Genomic DNA, 15,390 nt, shown 5'->3' with positions numbered 1-15,390 from the left:
TTGTCCACAGTGTGCTGGTCCACCGAAACCAACGAACAAATATCTATATAATCGTTACTCCAAATCTTCTTTTTAGTATCATCATCAATGTGCGACCCAAGTGCACTAACCCCTACAAAACATGGTATCCTTATACACCCCCGCCAACGGGGCATCCACCTTGTGACACTCCTTTGCCGTACTAGCTTTGGGGGACAATTGCCCGATCAACGCTCGCAAAGCAGATAACATAGCTGCATTATCCACATTTGGAGAACCCAACAGGGAACACTCACCCGGATTCACCGTTGGAGGAGGGACTCCCATAGATGGAGGAACTCCGGCTCCCGGATGACTCACCGGAATGATGATCCGCGACTTGTAGCCTCGGGAGTTGCGCTTGCCTTGACCAGGCTGTAAGTCCTTGATCGAGCCCTCGACACCCGGCGCTCGGAAGGAGGACCACGGACCTTCTCGGGACTCAGACGCGCTGGACACCTCTGACACCGAAGATGGAGAGCCACGTCTCGAGGACCAGGGACGGTGACGACCACGAGAGGAACCCCTGCGGCCTGAGTACCTCGATCTCTTATGGCGTCGCTGCGATGCGTGGCGCCCGTGCCGGCGCGACTGTGGGGATGATAAGAGGAAGAGGAGGATCCCCGGCGTCTATGCCTGCCTCGCCTCCTCCTCGTGGGGTAATCAGCCACTGCAGCAGCAACTGAAGCCTCCCTGTTACCACCAGCTACAGCAGAAGCGGGGGCCTGGCTCAGACAACCAACCCACTGGACACCACCAGTCTGCGATGCCTGAGCAGGCACTATAGTGCCCGGCATAACCAACTCTGCAGGGGGAGAGGATGCCTGGACCACCCCCGCAACAGGAGCCTGTGACACACTGCCACAGTGTGGCAGTCCTCTGGCAGTCCTGTGGCAGTGTGGCAGTGTGGCAGTCCTCTGTTCCTCCACCCTGGGCTGCTCAGTACCCTGTTCCTCTGCTGACACAGAGGAGGTTGCACTATGCCTCCCACCCATAATAGCACCCGTTATCCCACTCGGGTTAATCCCCCCTGCCGCCTGGCCCAGATCTCTCCCAATCACCACCGCTATGCTAGGCGCTTGTCCGGGACCCTCAGACTCCCCGCCCCCTTGCGACAGTGTAGCGCTGAATCGGCGCCCCCTTCTCCCACGTGCCGGCACCGCTGCACGCTCGGCGTCTCTGGACCGGAAGTCTGGGGGCGGCGACTTCTGCCTAGCCGCGCGCCACCGGGAAACCCCGGCCAACGCCGGCGAGGCATCGCGCAACCGTAATGGAGGGCGGGATCATCGCACGGACCGCCTGCCTGCCTCCCACCGCTGCTGGCTGTTCCTGTAACACCGCGGCAGTGGCCAGACCTGACCGCGATGAAGCCGCCCAGGACCGGGCACCTCCAGAGAAGCTGCAGCCCGTGGGGACGCCAGGTGAGCGTCAATCCCCGCTAGGAAGCTATGTAGCCAGGACTCTCCCTCCTGCATTACCTTTAAGCGCAGGGCCTCCATAAGAGGGTCTGCCATAATACTGCCGGACAGTGCTCGACAAGCACATCCAAGGTCAGCTGCCATGAGGAAAGAGGGAGGGCGGCCTCGGATCTGGTGCTATATAACTACAGGAAGGGGCTGTGCTAACCCCTTCCTGATCCCCATTGGCCCTATAATATTAAATACCCGCCCCAAACAACGACGTGGGTGGGCCAGCTCTACTAACCCTAAGGGAAGGGGAGGGGAGGAAAGGCACCCCAGTCAGGGGCACTTTCCTTATGCAGTACAGTGCCCACCATTCGTACAAAAGCCACAGGTCTGTTAGGTCTAAATGAAAAGATAGACATGTCTGTTTTCCTTTAAGCAGTTATAATCATATGGTTTTAATTATGATGCGGTGTTTGCAGTGCATGGATATTTGTTAATATTTTTTACTTATTATTTTTTGTTTTATTTTTCTGGGATAGAAGGGTTATAAGACACGCTCAGGTGAAGGGGTGGAGTTTTTACCTACACATGTGGTTTAAATAGATGTCTCCCGCAGTCTGAGCATAGGACCTGTTGAAACGCATCGTGCGCGAAATGGCTGTTGTCCGTCTTTTATACATTGCTCCTGTGGTTGATGCCTATGCCTCATTTTAAGAAATAAAGTAATTGCTATATGAGAACGGTGAGTGCGATCCGACTTTCTTCTTTCCTTTTTTTATTATGAAATGAATGAGATTGTTGAGCTTTTTTTAAATTTATTCTTTCAATGTTTTTATTGCAGTGTTTCCCCAATTGAGATCAAAATGAATTAGCAACATATAAAAAAGCATTAAAAAAACAAATTTTTTGGGCAATAGTCTGTTGTCAATACAAAAAAAATATCCTTACACTCAAAAATAACAGAAAAAAAAAAGAAAAACATTTGCAATGGTAGTTTCAAAAATCTGCCACAAGGTGGCAAAAGTAAAGGTTTCTTAAAAGATTATTAACACTGGAACTCGAGAGTCAATAAAATAGACAATATCATAGAACTATATGGAATTAATAGAGCTATGTCCCAGGTAAGATTATCAAGTGTAAAAAATAAATAAATGCGAGAAGACAACTGCCGCAACCAAAGCGGAAGCCCAAACCTTACAGCTGGAAGGTAGTGATGAGCGAGCATGCTTGCCACTACTCGGTACTCACCCGAGCATCTCACTGCTCGAGATGCTTGGAGCCTACCAAGTATTTCCAGGGTTGCTCGGCAAGAGCTTGGGTCCCTGCACTGCATGTTTGGCACTCTTTAGAGAGCCAATGAACATGCAGGGATTGTCTGTCACACACTGTAATGCCGCAACCATGTTGGTTGTGGCATTACAGTGATTGGCTGGCTGCACAGCATCATCAAGTTTATATCAGACCTGGCGCTGCCATGCTCGTCACAGTATACTATGCAATCATTTAGTGTAGGGAGAGGTGCTGCTGAGCTAGGGAGAGATTTGCTTGTTTCTTAGTTAGTGTAGGTATTCCACAATATATTATACACATATCCATCTCAACTAACAGTCCTTCTGAGGACTAATCCAGCTGCATAGATATCAGTGCTAGGCAGGCAGGCAGTGTATGTGGCAGACTGAGGTGTATATAGCAAGAGGGTCCATTCCAGTTCTGTCTGCTGCTGCTTTTACAGATATTTCTAGACATAGCCTCAGGTATCAGGGACCAGGAATAATTTTTTTGGGATCTTAATCCTGATTATTTGCTTAAAAAAGCAATCCAGAGAGCACCGTTTTTCTGCTCCATTTTCTTGTTGGCACTGCAGAATACAGCCAGATCATTTCCATATTACAGCGCTAAAAGTCCATTTATTTAAAACTGGTTTGTCCATCACATGGATCACATATAAGTGCGCTCAAAATTCAGCCATTTCTGGCCTCCATTTAAATTTTGTTGCAGTGTGTTAGCAAAGTTATTGACACCAGTTTGCTGTTTAAAATAGTTACCTACAGATCAGCTATTCAAAATTGTGCTTTTCCATCACATAGATCACATATTAGCTTGCTCCAAATTCAGCCATTTGTAGTGAACGTGGAAAATATTGCACTCCATTTAAAATGGGCAAGGCGCATGGCAAGGGACAGGGAACTGAACGTGATGGTGCATGCAGAGGCCAAGGCTGTAGGCAAGCTGAAATTGTGCCACATCAAACACCCACATTTTCTCACCCAACCTTCCTGTCCCAATTACTAGGTGTCCGCAACACACCACTATTGAACCCAGAGCATTGTCAAAAGGTTGTTGGTTAGATAGCAGATAATGCTTCCAATCACTTTGCCAGCACCACCACCCTGTCTTCCACATGGTCAAGTCTCAGTAGCCTTGAGTCAGGACTGCATATTCCTCACCCTAATCCTCCTTCCTCCCACCATGCCGAGTGCCTGGAGACAACTGATCCCAAACTTGGACACTCCGAAGAGCTGTTCACTTATCCATTTATAGATTCGGGTCTCTCGACCCGGTCCACTTGAAGCGGGGTAAGAGGAGATCGCATGTAGCGATGCCCAAATATTTGAGCAGCCATGGTCACACGAAGGCGACGGTGGGAAAGTGTCACAAGAGGTGGACGATGATGAGACAATTGCCAGAAAGTCAGGAGGAGGACCAGGGTGCGGAAGTGGAAGACGAGTTGGTGGATGATATAGTAACTGACCCAAGCTGGCAGGAGGACATGCAGAGTGAGGACAGCAGCACACAGGGGGAGGGAGGCATAGTACCCCAACAGGCAGGAAGAAGCAGTGTGGTGGCCGCAGACAGAAGGCGATCAACCGCTTCCCGTAACACCAACACGACGGAAGTTGCCAGTCCAACTGTTAGGTCTTCCCGAGTCTGGTTGTTTTTTAAAGACTCTAGCGATAACCCACAAAAGACCATTTGCACCACCTGCCAGGCCAGCATCAGCAGGGGTAGCAAAACTACTGGACTGATCAACACCAACATGATCAGACACATGGCAGCAAAGCACCCGACTTTCTGGGCCGAACCCCAGGGTCCAAGAACAGTATCTGCGGGTGACACCACTGCTTCTACCACTGTTGTGCGTGCCAGCCAATGCCTCCTGCCCTACACCTGTCATTGCAGTTACACACACTCAACTGCCACCATCAGCAAGCACGTCCACGTCCATATCCCAGTCCTTGGAACACAAGTGCAAATACGCACCCAATGCCCCGCAGGCCACACTACTAAGGTTAGTTTCACACTTGCGCCTTTTTGCGCAGTGTATCGAGCGCACATGAAACGCATGTAAAAAGCGCATGCAAACACTTGTAAACGCTGCGTTTTTTTGTAGCATTATTGTGTGCATAACGACAAAAAATTGCAGCGTTTTTATGCGTTTGCATTTTTTATGCACAATAAAACAGGAGAAAAAATCCTTGAAAAATTCTTGCAACACACTCCACCAATGGGACACCAGTGGGCGTGTCTTATGGAAATTCTTTATATAGCCCCTGTTTACAGCTGAATTCTTCACATTTGCTTGCATTTGACTTGAGAAACATGGATCTGCGCTGGAAGAGTTTTGACTTTGACTTGGATCTGGACATGAGGACGGCTCAGGCTTATGCAGTTGCTTGCCATGAACAGAGGGAGAGAGAGAGGCATCGAAGACGGCAGCAGCAGCGTTTGTGGATACATCCCATTATTGAACTCCGGGAGAGCCGTGGAGTGTACCACACCCTCTACAGCGAGCTCCAGGCAAACCCGGAGAAATTTACGGATTATACCCGGATGACCCAAGAAGTCATCCGGATACAGGACACACAGCTACAGCGTGCGATTACTCCTGAGGAATGGCTCCTGGTCACATTAAGGTACGTAGTTTTGCTAAACCAATGCCTGGTGATTTTTCTTGGTTGTGACATGTACTCTTCCAAATCTGGCAGAATTATAGTTCTGCCATGTAGTTAAATAAAGGCTGCGGTAATTTTTTGATGGCATGTATTGAACCAAAGGCTGCAGATATCTAATTGTTTTTTTGTTTTTTAATTTAACGTGTGTAAAAAAAACCCTATACACAAATATTAATTTTTGTTTTTTTCTTTGTGTCACAGATTCCTGGCTACTGGAGAGACACTCTCGTCACTGCACTTCCAGTACCGGATTGGAATCTCCACGTTGTCTGGAATTGTAGCGGACACTTGCCGGGCTTTGTGGAACGTTCTTTGTCCCGAATTCATGCCCCTGCCAACTGCAGAAAAGTGGTTGGAAATTGCCGAAACATTCTGGACTGTCTGCAATTTCCCTAATTGTTTGGGAGCGGTGGATGGGAAACAAATCCGGATTATCAAGCCCAAAAGAACAGGCTCCGAGTACTACAACTACAAAAAGTACTTTTCTACTGTACTGATGGCCATTGCGGATGCAGAATGTCAGTTTATTGCAGTGGACATTGGGGCATTTGGCCGTGGGAATGACTCCCAGGCTTTTAAGAACTCAGACATGGGCAGGAGGTTGTATGGCAACAACTTCAATTTCCCCATGCCATGGCCTCTTCCCAACACCGAAGCTTCGCCACAGCCATTTGTAATGGTTGGTGATGAAGCATTCCAAATGTGCCAAAACCTGCTCAAACCCTACTCCAGCCGTGACTTGGTCCTCAACAAAAGAATTTTTAATTACAGGCTCACCAGGGCCAGGAGAACAGTAGAGTGTGCATTTGGTATACTTGTTTCTAGATGGTGCATTCTTGGCACAGCTATTAATCTGAAACTGGAAACAGTGGATGAGGTGGTCAAGGCCTGTCTTGTTCTACATAATTTTGTAATTTTTCGAGAGCACCCGAACTTAGATCTTGATGATGTTGCTTCAAACCCATTGCCTGAATTCACTCAGCACCCTCTCAGTTCGTCCGTTGTAGTTGGCCAAATGAGGGACCAATTTGCGGCCTACTTCAACTCAGATGTAGGATGGGTGGAATGGCAAGAGCAAATGGTGTAAAAAAATTTTCTTGGTGGTATGTTAATAAAAAAAACAACCTTTTTGATACCTGTTGTTGGTATGTTAATAAAAAAAGCCTTTTTGATACCTGTTGTTGGTATGTTAATAAAAAAAACAAAACTGTTTTGATACCTGTACTGAGCGCATTCTCTGTTTTTACACTCCCAAAACCATTAGCAAGTATCCAGGTATATCAGAGAATTTATGATGCTGTGTTTTGTGCATCATGAATTCACTAATACTCCTGAGTAGGTAGCTCTCTACATTTGTGTAATATTGCACAGAGTGGATCCAGCAGGGTTCCCCAACTTCAGTCCTCAAGACCCACCAACAGAGCATGTTGTAATGAAATCCATAGCAAGAGCCAAAAAAAAAAAAAAAAGGATTCCATACAACATGATCTGTTGGTGGCCCTTGAGGACTGGAGTTGGGGAACCCTGCTGGATCCACTCTGTGCAATATTACAAGAGAATGTAGATACTGCTGTGGAAAAGACAAATCATGTAGATTGGTTTGTTTTTTTGGAAATATTTTGCTGTGTTCCGGGGCTTAGTTAACCGGCGCATGCGCAGTCCGGCTTTTCCCGCAGTTGGGCAAAGCATACTGTGCGTGCGCTAGCTATGAATGCTTAGCGCACGCGCAAAAAATGGCGTACACCTACTCCAATTCAGCAATAACCTGCGGACCGCGGGCAAGGATGGGGAGGCGGCACACATCGGGAACACCGCCCATCGGACCGACCTCGTTTTCATCGCCCGCCAAAGGGTAGGTGACAGATTCCTTTTAATGCAAGAATATATCTTGCAAAAAAGACACCAGCACCATCAGGACCAGAAACCAATGCAGCAGTTGAATACAAAAATCAATCACTGTTTTCCACAAGGCATTGGTGTGTTTAATGCAAGAATATATCTTGACACAAACACACTAGCACCATCTGGACCAAAAATCAATGCAGTATCACAGAGCATCTTTATACTTACTGAACGCCCTTTTTGAACTTGGAGAGGCGCTGTCCCAGCCATCCATCATCGCTGCGGCCACCTCATTCCAGAGCTGCCGGGTCACCACTGTGTCTTTGTACTGCTGGTCACGGCTGTCCCACAATGGGATACGCTCCTCAACAAGGCGGATCAGGTGCTCGTTGTCTATGTACACTACTTCTTCGTCATCCCATTGTGGAACCTAGGAAAAAAAATATTATAATGTTTGGAATTTTGGAGAATGAAAAAGATACAAAAAGAAACAGAAGAAGCTAGATAAAGATGAAAATAAAGACAGAAAAAAAAAACAAAAAAAAAAAAAAAACACATTATATACTAACATTGCGTCTCCTCGCCACGACTTGACTACACTGCTCCCGCTCAGAATCCTCCCGCTCAGACTGCTCCCGCTCAAACCACTCCCGCACTTCATCTTCACTGCCCATGTCCGATGTCTGTAAAGAAAAAAAAAAGTTAAAACATTTCTAGAGGCAGCTATACTTACCCAAAGGCAGCAACATCCTCACCTCACGCGATCCAGAAGAAGACATGCTGAAATTTAAACAAAAAATACATTTAGTACATTATAAAATTGTACAGGACACACAGACATTAAATTATGTTGAAGAATACTCACATTTTGGCTCCTGAAGCTTGAATCCATAGTTGGAAGGCTCTTGTTGGTGCTTGTCTGGTCTCTGCAAGGCTGTCTGTAGAGTAAATGTCTGACCCTGAAGATACCTTCTTTTATCCACACTCCTCCCAAACAATGTTGCTTGTTTAGGGGGAGGTTAAGACAAGTGTCTAGACATTGTTTACTCAAATCACATGCGCGCACAAGGCGCTGACATGCGCGCAGCCAAGCGCACGTCAGCGACCACATAGACTAATGCTATTTTTGGGAACACACCGTGCGCGCGAGATTTTTTTAACGATGTAGGCGGAACAAAAAATGCAACATGTAGCGTACGGCGCGTCTGGGCGCACACCTGTAAAATGCGCAGCGCACACTAAACGCTGATGAGCGCGTACAATCGCAAGACCCTGCGACCACCATGTTAAAGATAGGGGAACATTGCGTGTGCGCCCGATAGCGCACGATGCGCTGAGCGATAAAACGCTAATGCGAAACCAGCCTTAATTCCCACATTTCGCGACTACTTGCGCTTGAAATGTTGCCTCTTAGGCTCGTGGATACAGAAGCTTTCCACAACCTGATGGCGGCGGCCATCCATTGGTACTCTGTCCCCAGCCGCCAGTTTTCCTGCCGGTGTGCCGATCCCGCATTACACAAGCACGTGTCCCACAACATTGGCTGTGCCCTCAATAATGCAGTTACTGGGAAAGTCCACCTAACCATGGACATGTGGACAAGTGCTTGTGGGCAGGGACAATACATCTTGCTGACAGCACACTGGGTTAACATAGTGGAAGCCCGGACGCAGGAAACCTTTGCGTCCTCCCGACGCTGAGGATTGTGGGCCTTAGGTTAATCAGGGTTGCCCTCACAGCTCCTGCACCTCCTCCTCTTCAGCCTCCATTTCTGAAATAACCACATCAGTCACAAGCTGGAAGCACTGCAGCACTGCCTCAGCCAAGTGACAACAGGCTGTGCTGAAGCTAATATGCTTAGGTGAGAAACTGCACAATACTGAAGAGTTGTGGAAAGCTCTGAAAGAGCAGACAGATCTGAGACTGACACCGCTGAACCTACAGTCAGGCATGGCTGTGTGTGACAATGTCCGGAACCTGGTAGAGGCTCTGAAGCAAGGTGAGCTGCCAGATCTGCTTGTCAATGAATGCAGCCTTTGTGCCCATTTCAGAAAGACAGCTCCAGCTTCCGCCGCCCTTGCCGTGTTTCTGCAGCATTTGCAGCTTCTGGCTCACCGACTGGTGAGTGATGTCCCCATGCATTGGAACTCTACACTGCAGATGTTGGGAAGAATTTGTGAGCAGAAGAGGGCAGTTGTTGACTACCAGCATCAACAAGACCATCGGTATTCAGTTCAGGCTTCATACATAAGACCTCAGGAGTGGACATGGATGTCAGACATATGTATCATCCTCCAAAACTTTGAGTGCTCCACCAAGATGGTGAGCAGCAATGACGCCATAATTAGAGTCACCATCCCACTTCTCTGTGTTCTGAAATGTTCTCTGCTCACAATCAAATAGGATGCATTGCAGGTGGAGCACGATGAGATGGAGCAAGGAACCATACAGGATGATTACACACAGCCCAGCGTCATCTCATCCCAACGTGGATTGGGTGACAATGAGGAAGAGGAGGAGGAGGAGGAAGAACAGGAGCTAGTTTCATGCACTATAGATGGCTACTACCTGCACAACTATAATACCATCTGTTCAGTGTGGATGGCCTTAGGACAGGGAGGAGGAGAGCATGGTTAGTCATCCTCTTGGTGAGGACACGGAAGTCTTGCCTGTTAGCAGTCTGGCCCAGATGACTGAGTTTATGTTACACTGCCTTTCCTGTGACCCTTGTGTTCTCAAACTTTTGGGTAACAGTCATTACTGGTTGGTGACACTTCTAGACCCACACTACAAGGAGAACTTTCTATCTCTTATTTCCCTGACGGACAGGTCTACTAAAATGGGGCAGTACCAGAAGGCCCTTGTTGCGGAATTATTAAAATTCCCATTTGAAGATGCTGTCTGCAGAGGTCACAGTTCGCTGGACAACCAAGGAGTACAGGTGAGAGAGACAACTCCAATTCAGCAGAAGCAGGGAAACACTGTCAAAGTTATGGGAGAGTTTTCTCAGACCCTCCCATCACACATGCCCTGAGGCGCAGGATACTCTCACAAGGAGTGCAAAGTTTGGGAAGATGCTGAAGGAGTACCTTGCTGACCGTACCAACATCCTCCGTAATTACTCTATGCCTTATAACTATTGGGTATCCCAGCTGGATATGTGGCATGAACTGTCTCTCTACACCTTGGAGGTCCTGGCCTGCCCTCCCGCTAGCGTTTTGTTAGAGCGGGTTTTTAGTGCTGCTGGTGGAATTATAACTGATAAGCGCTTCCTCCTGTCAACTGAAAATACTGACAGGCTGACTCTAAATGAACAAGTGCTAGATTGGGCTAGACTTCTCAACATCACCGAATGATATCAGCGTAACATAAACTCAAATCCAGTGTCTTTTTTGGGAGGTCTATTCCAATGCATCGCTGCACAGCCACACATGGGTATATGCTTCCTGATTTTGGCTATTTGATGTTGCCCTTCTTCACATCCTCATCCTCCACCACCATATCACCAGGGTGACAGTGGTCCATGATGCAACACCCACATAACTTTTTTAAAGGGTGTTTATGATGCCCGCTCCTTTCTAATGAGAACATTTTTTATGACGCCCTCCTCCACGTCTCTTCCAAGGGGCATTGGAGTGCCTCCAAATTTTTGGCAGCCCTTGCATTCACTGCATGGGCAAATACTATGGGAGACCCACTTCCTAATAATGGGAACATTTTTTTCATTAGGCCCTCCTCTAAGTCTCTTCAAAGGGGCATTGGAGCGCCTCCAAATTTTTGGCAGCCCTTGCAATCACTGCATGGGCAAACAGTATGGGAGACCCACTTCCTAATAATGGGATCAATGTTTTCAGGAGGCCCTCCTGTACGTCTCTTCAAAGGGGTATTGGGGTGCATCCAAATTTTGGGCAGCCCTGCCACTCACTGCATACACAACAGTATAAGATGGCAGATGGCTCTCTAAGAATAGTGAGGGTCGACTGCTGACCCTTTAAGAATAGTAAAGGCCGCCTGATGGCCCTATAATAAAAGGCTTTATGACTTTCAAAATCCCTCCTTCATAAATTAAACAGGATGTGTCTGATGATGTGTCACACACCACATGGCCAGATAAAGTTGTAAAATGTTAAAATAACATTTCCCAGTGAATGCATTTGTCTTGGTTGAAAGCAATGCTAAAGTTCAAACACGCATCAAAAACACTAAGTGTGAACATAGCCCAATTTGTGGAGGAGCGGTTTTGGTTTATATTGTATATATAACAAAGCCTCCTCCATCCCCCCATTGTATAAAACAGCCACCTCCATTCCCCCCATTGTATATAACACAGCCTCCTCCATCCTCCCCCCATTGTATATAACACAGCCTCCTCCATCTTCCCCCCCATTGTATATAACACAGCCTCCTCCATCCCCCCCATAGCGACACAGTCTAGTACTCACAGCTATATTAAAAAATGCACTATCCTCACCTCTCCTCGTGCCCCTCGCTGCTCCCGACTCCGGTCTCAGCAGCTGCAGTCTGCCTGGCACACAGTAGGAGCGCAATGATATGATGTCATCGCGCACCCGCAGTGTCAGAGGCAGAGGGGAATGATAGAAGAGGGAGCATCATCTGACGTGTTCTCCTCCATCATTGCTTTGAACTGTACAGGTGTCTGACGCCGGTATAGTTCAATGCGGCGGAGGCAAGGGAGTTGGCGCTGGCGGCCCCCCCTGCCTCACGGGCCCAATAGGGGCTGCGTGATGTGCCGCTAGCTGAGGGACCCCTGGGGGAGCGGGGGTCCTAGGCAGCTGCCTGCCGCTAACGCCGACCCTGTCCTTAAGGCCTGTTTCACACATCAGTTTTTTGGCATCAGTCAAAATCCGCCATTTTTTTTGTTGACCGTCTGCTATTTTCAACTGCGCAGGTCCAGCAGCTTTTCTCTGGGAACATTTTTAACCCTGAATGCCGTTCCGGGTCTCTCTCTCTCCCCCCAACCCCCCCCCCCCCTTTTTTCCCCAGGCAGCTGTTCCTTTAAATTTCATCCTTCGCCGGATCCGTCAAAACATTGGTCCGGTGGCACACGATGTGAGAGTGGAGACGGATCCGCTTTCCGCCATTTTCACGGATTGCAACTGACATCAAATATGTATGTGTGAAACAGGCCTTACATATTTCACAGGAAAATCCATTTTGGTTTCGTTTTTGTATGTTTTATTGTGGGTCTGTAAAAGTGGTGTAAGACTGGCAACATTGTTCACAGCAGAGACCGGGGAGTCAGAAATGCTTCCAGGGGTCTTCCCCATGCTGTTCCCATGTCAGTTGAGCACTGTTCCCATCGATTTCCACAATTTGCAGTCCCTCTGCAGACCGCAGGTGGAGCCGCCGCAAAAATGCTCAAGTTTCTCAAAGACTTGTACATTGGGAGCATTTTAGTGCTCACTGGGAAGCCATCCAGAGCAAACACCATAAACAAAGAGATTATTTGTCTTATAGCACTTATGGGTGGATCAAGAAACACCTTGTAAGTAACTGCAATAATCGTAAAAATATGGCAGGAAAAACCTTATATTTACACCCGAACTAGAAATATGTTCAGCTTTTGATGATCGGGCAATTTTCCGTTTTTTTTTCTTTTTTTGGCGTTTGTTTTTTACTACTGTTCTTGCAAGAAGCCTAACTTTTTCTTTACGTGGTGTATGAGGACCTATGTGTTGTAGCTTTGAATGATGTAATTCATTTTACATGGAAAAACTAAGAAAAAAATCCAAGTTCGGTAAAATAGGGGAAAAAAACTCCATAATTCTACCAATTTTGGGGAAAATTCGTTATAATGTCGCAGTAAAAAGTAAACTGGCAATATGATAGTTCAGGTCAGTATGATTCCAGGGGTATGAAAACTTGTATACTTTTTTTTAATTCTGAACTTTGTAACTATAAAGATTTGCTTTGTGTCACCATATTCCAAGACCGCCTAAGTTTTTTTTTCTCTAACGTGAAATCAGTGACGTGACATTAGTAGTACATGTCAACAGGTGAAACTTTGTAATGTCTCTTAACAGTAATATCTGCTTCTTTGTCCTCCTGGACTGATCTTTCATTCTCAAAATTTTCAATTTTCCCAGCTCCAAGATAACAGATAATTGGCGCTCAAAGTTTTATGTAGAAGTGTTAACTATTATTTTAGGGGCACTTACAGCAGAATGTCTGTGTCTGCCTCTAGCTCCTCCCCCTCCCCCTCTACAGAGATAAATGTAAATGTTGATTTAGGAAAACTCACAGCAGAATGTCTCTGCATGCCTTTAGCTCTTTCCCCTCCCCCTCCATAGAGAAAACTGTAACTGTCAATTCAGGAGAACTTGCGGCAGAATGTTTGTGTCAGCCTCTATCCCTTCCCCCTCCCTCTCCATAGAGATAACTGTAAATGTAGATTCAGGAGAACTTAAAGGAAAATGTCTGTGTCTCCCTCTAGCTCTTACCCCTGCCCCTCCATAGAAATAACTAACTGTCGATTCAGGAGAACTTGCTGCAGATTGTCTGTGCTTGCTTTCAGCTCTTTGCCATCCTTCTCTTTAGAGATGGCTGCAACTGTCGATTTAGGAGAACTTGCAGGAGAATGTCTCTGCGTGCCTTTAGCTATTCCTCCTCACCCCTCCGTAGAGAAAACGGTAACTGTCAATTTTGGATGGAAGACTTGTAGCAGAATGGCTGTGTCTTCCTCTAGCTCCTTTCCCTTTCTACCTCCTCTTCCCCCTCTACAAAAATTATTGTAATTGTCATTTAAGGAGAACTTGAAGCAGAATGTATGTATCTGCCTCTAGCTCTTCCCCCTCCCCTTCTATAGAGATAACTATAAGTGTCTATTGGGGAGAACTTGCAGCAGAATGTCTGTATCTGCCTCTAGCTCCTCCCTTCTCTATAGAATTTTAAAAGCACCAACTGTCATCTATCACAGTAATGGGAAAATCTGTCTTCACTGACTACAGATTTTACCCATGATTTGAGAGTAAAAGATCAGTCCAGAAAAAGAAAGAAGCAAATTTATACTTATAAGTAGAGATGAGCGACTTTGCCTTTTTTCGGGTCGAGTTTCAAGAAATCCGACTTTCTAAAAAGTCGGATCGAACGAAATCGGATGACTATAGGGAAAAGTCGGTGTCCAACTGAAACACGAAACCCAATGCAAGTCAAAAGGGGAAGCAAAGTCGGCAGGGAGTGGAGGACAGTAAACATATTTCTCCATACAGAATGATTGGTCCCATATAATGTTCCATACAGTATATGATGAGCTCCACATAATGCTACAGTATATGCTGGTCCCCATGGATGATGCTCCACTGTCTTATGAGCCCAAATAATGCTCCATATATAATGGGCCCCATTTCTAATGCTCCAGTGTATAATGGGCCCCGTAATTGCTGCTCCAGTGTCTGATGTCCCCTATTTGGAATGCTCCAGTATACGGTGGTCCCCATGGACGATGCTCCAGTGTGTTATGGGTCCAAATTATGCTCCATATATAATGGGCCCCATTTCTAATCATCCAGTGTATAATGGGCCCCGTAAATGCTGCTCCAGTGTCTGTCGTCCCCCATTTGGAATGCTCCAGTATATGATGGGCCAAATGGATGCTGCTCCAGTGTATGATGGGCCTCATATATCATTCTCCACTGTATATTGCTCCCCAAAAAATGCTCCCAACATTTAAAAAAATTAAATACCTCTCCTCGCTGGTTACTGCTGTACTCTGGACTCCTCAGCATTGACATTTTAAAGCTCTCTGCTCTTGTACTGTTTCGGTAGAGGGCATACAGACGTGATGTCATCGCGCTCTGTAACCTGAATGTCACTGTCAGGAAAGGTGGAAGACGTCACGGCGGTGCCGCAGGGAGAAGTAAGTATTGCAAGTGCTGTGGCCCTGAGCAAGCATGGGGGGCCCACTTGTGGGTGACGGCACTGGCACAGGGCCCCACATATTACGACGGTATGTCTGACGGCGAGTGGGCCCTCCCACCGGCAGAGACACTTTTGCGTGCTATGATGGGTCCTGTGCCACTGCCATTGCCCACAAGTAGGACCCCCCCCACCTGCTTAGGGAACCGGCACTTTTATCTGCACCTTCCTCTGTGTCACCGTGTAAGGTGGTATAGTATGCGGGAAGGGGCACCTGAGTTTCATCAGTGTCACAT

General features: G+C 47.0%; 1 protein-coding gene across 1 annotated transcript in view; it reads right to left on the bottom strand.

Annotated features, from left to right (window-relative positions):
• Window positions 1-335: 335 nt before the first annotated feature.
• The window catches only part of LOC141085002 (uncharacterized), a 31,139-nt gene continuing 16,084 nt past the window's right edge, over window positions 336-15,390 (bottom strand). Inside the window, exon 4 of the mRNA XM_073569929.1 lies at window positions 336-609. Within this exon, the coding sequence (XP_073426030.1) occupies window positions 336-609 (274 nt within the window). The remainder of the gene's footprint in view (window positions 610-15,390) is intronic.

The sequence above is a fragment of the Dendrobates tinctorius genome, unplaced genomic scaffold (genome assembly GCF_039654945.1).
Source record: "Dendrobates tinctorius isolate UK_male_01 unplaced genomic scaffold, ASM3965494v1 ptg000028l, whole genome shotgun sequence".
NCBI lineage: Eukaryota > Metazoa > Chordata > Amphibia > Anura > Dendrobatidae > Dendrobates > Dendrobates tinctorius.
This window is presented reverse-complemented; position numbering and strand designations above follow the sequence as displayed.